At 37.1% G+C, this 9,259-nt stretch overlaps 1 protein-coding gene across 1 annotated transcript in view; it reads left to right on the top strand.

Annotated features, from left to right (window-relative positions):
- The first annotated feature begins 749 nt into the window (after window positions 1–749).
- Window positions 750–9,259, top strand: part of LOC150105650 (protein TANC2-like) — a 67,859-nt gene continuing 59,349 nt past the window's right edge. Inside the window, exon 1 of the mRNA XM_090394290.1 lies at window positions 750–1,010. Coding sequence (XP_090250416.1) covers window positions 905–1,010 — 106 coding nt within the window. The 5' untranslated portion in view covers window positions 750–904. The remainder of the gene's footprint in view (window positions 1,011–9,259) is intronic.

The following is a 9,259-nucleotide window of genomic DNA, read 5'->3' as shown; positions in this document are numbered from 1 at the left end:
TTGCTGGCTTGCTGTGATGGAATTTGTCAGATTAAAAATTTACCTGCAGCATAAATCAACAGCAAAATGTGCTGATGAGGACAGAATGATATCAATAAGTTATGCTTTCTAGACAGTGCGATATTTGAATGGAGTTGGCATATGATAACATATCGATAGTTAATAAGGAGTGAAAAAAAACTAATAAAAACAAAGAGTTGTCCCAGATTACAATCGATGATTAATATAATTAATACACGTTACTATTATTGAAATAATATTATCAGGCAACACCAATTGGTATATGAACGCGCCAAGTTTGATCTTTGCGTTCGAGATACTAAATAAAAAGGAAGGTAAACTTACTATTATTCATTCAATCCGCATTAATTTTTTTCTTAATTTATCCCTCGTGAATTTAACAATTTCCTAGATGCTTTCCCCTGTCCTGCTTTCCCTTCCTCACTTCTAAATTTGTCGCATGCAGGAAAGAAGCAGTTAAAAAAAAACTGCGTTGTCTAAGAATCCTTTCTTTTCTGAGAAACAAAGGGAGAGAGGTTTGTGATCACCGGTTCAAATGGACTAAAAAAATACTCAGGCGCCAGCAGTTGAAAGCGCACCGTATGTGTCTGCCTGTCGTCTCCTGACTTTCCTTAACCGTCACCATGACCTGTGTGGTCGATAACCTGCCGTCATCGGTTATTTTAGGCATCCCCTATCCAACTTAAGACGTTAGCAACAGTGTGCCGAGTCAACAGTCTTAGTTCGTCCTTAGATGTAGTAATCCACCGTGTTGCTTCCTCCGTGGCCCTACCCACGGTAGGCCACCTTGCTCTAAACACCCCTTTGAAAACGCAAACAGATGCACTTTCACCCCATGACTACTCTTTAGGCTTACGATCCTTGCTATCTTCAAGTGTCTAAGATGGCCCGTGGCCATTCTTTGCTGATTCTCTTGTTGGCCAGTATCGTCTGGACATGTGGATTAGAATTGCTTCGTCCTATCACCGAGTTCTTTCGGAAGCAGTCATGTAAGTATCTTTATATTTGTTAGGAAATTCAGCTTGGAGCTGAAGGTCATTTGTAAGTCATATATATATATATATATATATATGAGTTTAGGAAGAGTGGAAAAAAACACGTTTTTATATTAATTTTTTTCAAAATTCTTCTATATATACGCAAATGGTTAAAATTTGCTGAATTACATTGCGTTTTGAAAAAAAAAAAAAAATCCGTTATGTGTCTTTATTATCTTTCATCTTAAGCATCGTTCCGTTGCCAGGAAAATTTATAAGAGATTTCCCACGAAATATGAATTAATCAGCTCATACGCATTTTAAAGATCCCCCCCCCCCTCCGTCCCCAAAGAAATTCCGTTTCTCTTCCCAAAAAACACGCACACACACACATACATGCAAGACGATCCTCCGCAATGAAAGGTAGTTGTATTATAGACATAACGGCCATAGCTGTTTCAGTGCTGCCCTAAACAATAACTTAAGTGATATAAATGCCTGTACAATACCAACAACAGGTTCTTTTCAAAGAAACACACGAGAAATGACGATTATTTCCGTCATAGAAACAAGCGTCTTAATTCAGGCACTGACTTCAGTTTTATTATCGCTGTCATCCGTTATTGTACATGTAAGAATACCATGGAGTTATGAATCACTGAATTAGAAAATGGGCGTTAACTTAATTGGTTCTCTGAACCCAAAATTTTTATCTCATTTAGGTTCTCTCTTTTTTTTTTTTTTTTTAAACAATCACTTGTCTTCTTGTCTTGTTTTCGAAGTGCAGAAATTCGAAGAAAGGAAGCCGTAGAATGGGCACGTTTAGAAATACATGGAAAAATAGATTTAGGAAATATTCTATTTAAAACATTTACAGATTATTATCTTCATTGTTTAAAAATGTCTTTAAAATTCACTTAAAATTTAATGAATATAATATCGCAGTAAGGAAAGGTTGCAAACCAATAGCACATCACTATAGTGGATGGGAAGGGTTACGTAATCCTGAAACACTACTCTAAAGACTAAACATGAAGTTTTCAAGCTACGGCAGCCCTCTGATAAGTAGGGTGGTGGTGGTTTCATGTCTCACATCAGCATTGAAAATCTCTATTATTTAAAAACATTGACATACATCCATGTCAGAGTGAGATTCGAACAGCCTGTTCAATGAGCGAAGATGTCATTCACATCCGCTCTGCCAAGAATGCTGCATCTGCTTCCTTATTTAATTTCTACTCAGTTGTTAAAATATTAGAAGCCTCCTCACTAGGAATCCACAAATAATGATGCCTGGCAGACATCGACTATAAATAGGCGGTAGATATGTGTGTGTGTGTGTGTGTGTGTGTGTGTGTGTGTGTGTGAGAGAGAGAGAGAGAGAGAGAGAGAGACAAAGGCATCACGTCGCAAACCGTTACAGTGCTAGTAGAGGCAAGTGTCTGTTGATCATTGATTCCTACTATGAGACTTTTGCTAGTCCTAAATCCTAATTCACATAGATAAAAAATGTACGCTATTATTTAGACAACGTATTTGATTTGAATTTCTACTATTTTGTTAATGAAATTGCAACAGTCATTGTAGATTTTTTTAAGTCTAAGCAAACTAGATTTAAAAATCCTGTTTTCTTTAATTCCCGACTGTGGACAAATTTACAAATAATTTCTATAACTTCATCAGTTATCAACGATGACGATTATGTATTCTTTATTCGATAGTGGTTTAGAGATACTTTTGGCTTATCAAATTCCTTTTTTTATAATATAAACTGCCTCTACAATATACGGTACGGTTCACCTAGACACAGTCCTAGTGTAATCTAAAGAATCGTCATATTGGTGCATAATAAAAAAAGAAAAAAAAAAGGCTTCTCCTTATATTGCCATGCGGTTTATTTTTAAACTATATATTCTGGCAGAGATATTTCCTCTCCAGCATTTTTCAGAAAAAAGAGAAAAAAAAAAAAAGATAAAAAGAAAACTGCAGTGTCACGAACTAAGGGTTAGTGACCTGAAAGTCTATTTAGACGCAGTAAGTCTCAAGATTTCTGCACAAAAACGAAATTGTTAATTTAATGTTTTTTTACCTTTTAAATGTTTTCGTATACATTTGTAGCTATAATTGTAGAAATTTAATTCAACTTTGTGAGAATCGGAGCGAATAGTTCATGATTTTGTGTGTGTGTGTGTGTGTGTGTGTGTGTGTGTGTGTGTGTGTGTGTGTGTGTGTGTGTGTGTGTGTGTGTGTGTAAGCATTTCCTAATTAAATCTTTATGATGTATTTCTGAATTGTATATAAAAATAAAGCAGCATGATTTGACTGGTGGCATAATTGAAAATGTTTACCTTAAAAGTAGCATTGTTTTTACTTTATCTTGCTTTTATTATTATTTTTTTAAATTTTATTTTTTTATTTTAAAGGGTTGAATATGGGGCTTTTGTGACCTGGTAGTTAAAGAACTTCGTCTTTCTATTCTATTTTTGTTGTTATAAAAACATGATGTTCAGAGGCATGAGCTTCTGCAAATTGAGATCTTTCATTCAGGTGATGTCACCAAGTTCCTGAACCTCACACAGTTGTTTCTAACGATTGCAAACTTAGGGAAAGAAAGAAAGAAAGACATTTGTGAAAATAACTTTGTTGTGATACGCGCACTTCTTACATATAACGCAGAAGATAAGAGAACGCTACAGATTGCGTCATGTAAAGTGAGCAGTGCATGCCAAGATATAGTCCTAGACATTTTCCAAGGTGGGGTCAATCAACCACTGTCAGACACAACATGCAAGCGCTTTGCTCCCTACATCAGTGCTATATTTATTGTAGGACGGAGAATGTTTAGGATTCCATTTAGATGCTAATAATGCTCGTAGTAGTTGATTGGTGGAATGACAGTTGTTAGTAGATTGCCACCTAGCGACAAGTTTATAAAGAAACCTAGAATCCTTATTTTATATATATAAGCAAAACTACACTAACAATTTCAATATTTGTATTTATTTAAAGTATTAAAGTATAAGAACTGCAGTTATTTATAATTCTTGTTAAGACTTAGTCTATAAAGCCTAGAAATAGTTTGACTCGGTTCTTTTATATTTCTACTAAGAACAAGAACACATTATAGTATAGTATAATATTTATGAATCATCATTCATGTTATTATTTAACAATTTTATTTTTCATAACGATTAATGATAGTTGAGTTGGTAACAATGACTTGGTAACCATGGTTACATGCATGTGCTGTTGGCAGGCAAATATAATACTCGACTTGATCCAATCGATAAAAAATGCGTGTGAATCTTATCGAAAAAATGTTTTTTTTTTGTTTAGTGATGGGGAAGAAGAGAATCGACGTTCCGGATTTCTGCATAAACCTACTAACTATTGGTCATTAGCCGTCTACACTGATGAAAGGGTTATCCTTCTGTAAGGGTATACCGCAACGCCCCAAACATACTTGATCTATTGCTTCTAACGACGACAGCCCATTCTCTTCTGTCGGACTGGCGATCTGGCATGCGGTGGAACTCGCACGAGCCTGATTGCTTCAGGCCACCACCGCACGTGCAAGCGCAAAATGCACGCGAACAGAAATTCTTTGCCTCGTGGGGCCTACTAAATGACTCGTTTTTGTTGCGTGGTTTCATTTATTGTTTTGTTTAGCTGTCTCTTCTTGGAATATGAACACCAAGTAGAGATGTCCCACGTGGCCAAGTTTGCCGCGTTTGGTTGTTGTTGTGCATAAGGAGAAGCCGTTCGACATAAGAATGCACTGTAATTAATAATACGCGGCTTCGCAAGGGAAAAACTCAGATTGCTATTTGGATGTGATGCCGACTTAATCATTGAGTTCTAAAGACAATGACACGAGCCTTGACCACGCCTAAAAAATGGCATTTTTGTACGTGTGCGCGCGTGCGCACATACACAGAAAACGCTTACGGTTATTGTATGTAAGGAAGAAATTTGGTGTACCTGAAAAGTCACTTATTTGAAGCTAACTGCTAGGAGAAAGTATAATAAAGTGCTATTTATGCAACTTCTTTAAGCAAATTTTATGCAAGTTTTGGAATTTTCATTGCAGACATGCTCTTCATGAAAATAACATAAACATAGTTTGATAGCATGTAATTATGACATTTGCTCAAGATTGTAGGGGTTTATATATATTTCCATTAATTAATTGTCTCGTTCCGATGTACACGTGGTCCCCTGACTGATCATATGGTAATAATATATGTTAATCATATCGGCTTCTACTGACTTATCTGTGACACGATGTAATAATAGTGACTACGAATGTTGAACTTGCTTTGAGGAATGCTGCCCCAATTTCATAACAAATAAAGCTTAATTAGAAATTTCTGTATATATAGTGGCAGAGGATTGTGAACTGGAAGGAAAATGCGACACTAGTGTAGAAATGTATCCCTTGTATAGTCACTTTTAGGATACCAATATGATGAGCATTTGCATCATGAAATGATAACATTGATAACGTTACCTCAAGTGCAACATCGTCGGATTTACCCAATTAACATGGTGTTTCTGTAAATTCTGGAGTAAGTTTCTAGTTCACTCAAGGAACAAAAAAAAGTTCAAGAAAAACATGTTGGATCAGCATGGTGATAGCTAAGGTCATACCTCAATGAGTGTGCATATTAATTGAAACTATTAATTAACCCACCAACAGCTATCTGAAAACGGTTAAGAAAAAATTCCACGTATCAACACCAACCGCAGAGTGATCGGAAGGAACACCTTTCTTTTTCCACTTTTTTCTTCTACTATTATAAATATTAATAGATGGTTCCAGTGAAAAAATTAGCAATCATAATATAAACACGTCTATAACTGGATAGAATATGGCTCACAATCTTATTCTATCCAACAAGAAGAGTCAGATTTTTTGAAGAATAAGGCGATTTAAAAGGTTTACATGACTTTTTTTTGGGGGGGGGGAACTTCTTTACAAACTTATTTGTAGGATTCCATGGTAGCCTGAGTGGGTCGCTTAAACTTTGTGCTCTTCTTTATTAATAATTCTTTTATGAGACTTCAACAAATATAATATAACAACAACACAAATGCAAAGTTTATAGCAAGCCCGCAGATATGTTCTAAAGAGACTGAAGAGGTTGTATACGAGAGAGAGAGAGAGAGAGAGAGAGAGAGAGAGAGAGAGAGAGAATGGTTATTTGGAATTACTACGAAATAATTATGATTATGAGTCCAGTGTATATTATGTGTGTTCTTCTGGCCAGTTTGCTGTGAAAAACCATAGTTTCAAGTTAAAAAATTCTCCACCCATATGGGACCGCCTAGCTCACCCTCAGCAGAAAATCCCTATAAAGTTTCTTTGAGTCCTAGACGGGATTCGGATCTTGGTCTTTCCAACCAAAGGGATCATCGATACCGACTGGACTACAGAAGCTCCAAGAGAGAGAGAGAGAGACAGAGATGATGAGCGTATTCCTTTGCATAACTCAACTTCATTTCGCATTAGTTTCTTGCTTTTGCTAATCTAGAACTGTCAAAGGAACCACCGTGATCTGCAAAAAGCTGCACCGTAATGCAAGTAAGACTTCTGAGGATGATAGCGGAAAAGGCAGTTAAAGTTTAGGTGATAGAGCAAACGTAATGAAAGACAAATATACAGATTTTCTGAAGTATACATTGATAATTCGCGACTAGAAAGTAGTTACATCGCTTTATAAGACATTCATTACACGGTCGTGCTGAATATCTAAAGCAATTCACAGGCAACTGCTCTTGCTGTGCCAAGAATGTCCAACATGTATCCGATATGATTTTGGTCATGGCTTATGTCGCCCGGGACATGTATTCGAACTTGCTGTACGAACAATTCTTGATCATTTTTAGTTCGAAGAAGAGTGACGGTGTCAATCACTTGTGACATGAGTGCTGCCATCATTGGTTGCACATGGGCCAGACAAGAAGTAGCAGGTATGCTAGCGAATTCTTTGCCATCAAGAGGCATTATATTACTCTTTCCTTTCCCTTACTGTCCATAAGAGAGCTCTTCTACCACTGCCAGCTAGAGACTTGTGAGGCAGGGATCCGAACTCTACAGAAGTTAACATGCATTTTGATTCATAGCTGGACTGGTTGGCCGAGAGCACCTCTCTTCAGGCTGTGGGTTCGAATTCCATTATATTCATGGAAGTTTGTGAATATGAAAGAAGATGATTTTTATTGGCTGGTGCGAGACTTTCATTCTGATTACTGGAGGGATGAAGTGGAAAAAAATTCCATGTTCTGTCCCTAAGGTATGGTTTCTGAATTATCTAATTCTTAGCTCGATCATGTAACTAATGTACCATGTGTGGTAGATTTACATGACTGAGCTAAGAATTACATCTTTCGTGGGGGAGATTCACTTAAAAATACAAAATTCAAGAGGTTGGCTCATATGACTGTCTGCCACTGATAAGCAGTGCAAAATATGCGCCCCCCCGGCATAGTTCATTTCAGTTGAATATTGAAATCCTTAGAGATATGTTTTGCCTATTTGCAGATGCAGTTTGCATAAGATATCGGTGGTCGTTATCATTCTTCATATTTATGTTTCGATGATAATTTTACTTTCAATTGTAGGCTTATACCTTTCCTTTCCACACACACAAATTTCTGATACACTGACGGAATATATCTGTGAAGACGTTTTTACACTGAGCGAACTGTGCTATGCATATAGCACAGTTCGCTAAACCACAGAATTGACTGGGTATTCGATTTCTGTAAGACTGCCAACTCGATTTTTTTTTTTTTTTTTTTTGTTTTGTTTGTTGTCTAGGTACTCCGATGTGGAATATTAGAGTTACAAAGGTTGGCAGGCGGAAGAGAGGCCATATGATTGAGACTAACACGTAGTTGAGAAGAGCCTCAGATGGCAGACATTCACTACGTTGCTAGACCTAGTAGCAAGTATACCACCACTTTTTTTCAAGTTGTTAACGGTAGGTTCCAGCCATTGTAATACCCGGAGGGGATTTCTTGGAATGAATAGTGCGACTCCGTACGCCTAATACATAATCCATAATATATGGATTATGACTTCTGAGGATGATAGCGGAAAAGGCAGTTAAAGTTTAGGATAGAGCAAACGTAATGAAAGACAAATATACAGATTTTCTGAAGTATACGTACATTGATAATTCGCGACTAGAAAGTAGTTACCTCGCTTTATAAGACATTCATTACACGGTCGTGCTGAATATCTAAAGCAATTCGCAGGCAATTGCTCTTGCTGTGCCAAGAATGTCCAACATGTATCCGATATGATTTTGGTCATGGCTTATGTCGTCCGGGACATGTACTCCGATGTGGGGTACATGTCCCGGGCGACATGTACTGCACATCGTAATAATAATAATTATGTTATTATTATTATTATTACGTAACACCTCCATATCGGATCATCTCGGATATTCTAGGTGTCTGAATATTCAGCAAAAAGTCAATACAGATTAAGCTGTGATTTAAATTAGTTTCTTAATTCTTTTCTTGTTCGAGTAGCAAGGATTATCTTTCTTTTACATGAAATATCACAGTTTATTTTTTTAAAATTTAAGGTCAATATACTTATTTGCTATTTGACTATATTTATCTTTACGATTTAAAAAGCAGTAGTTATCGTTGGCTTCCAAACTACCCCCTTCCATCCAATATTGTTCTTGGTACTTTTATGCCAGTCTCTCTCTCTCTCTCTCTCTCTCTCTGTGTGTGTGTGTGTGTGTGTGTGTGTGTGAGAGAGAGAGAGAGAGAGAGAGAGAGTATCCATTTATGGGATTCTGGATTGATGAGTTCTTTCTCATCCCATGCTTTGCAGTTTGGCTATTCAACAAAGAGTGCTCCAACTTTATTTTTGTAATTACGGCTGCTGTTTTGAAGCATTTGGGAGTAGTTATAGCTAGCCACATGTAAGAAGTTATTCTTTGAAATCCAATCACCACTAATGTCCCAATTATCATTCTTTCCATCTATTACTTTTGCATCTACAGATGCAGACTGCACATGTGAACTTGATGCAATTGGCTGTCGTCACTATCTCTTAATGGCGTCGTGATTCCTATTGAACACGCAAAGGATGATGGGATACTGTTCAGTCCCCCCCCCCCCCCCCCCGATTTGCAGAGAGTGAGCTTTAAAGACCCGACAGAGTAGTAGTTGTTGGTTTGACCTTGTCGCTGTACGGTGCCAACACCTGCTCAGGGAGCGATCACAATGAAGTT

The sequence above is a fragment of the Typopeltis vanoorti genome, chromosome 6, assembly GCF_054136105.1.
Source record: "Typopeltis vanoorti isolate ZY-2024b chromosome 6, IOZ_Tvanoo_1.0, whole genome shotgun sequence".
NCBI classification, from domain to species: domain Eukaryota; kingdom Metazoa; phylum Arthropoda; class Arachnida; order Uropygi; family Thelyphonidae; genus Typopeltis; species Typopeltis vanoorti.
Note: the sequence above shows the minus strand (reverse complement) of the source record. Positions and strands in the feature narration are given on the sequence as shown.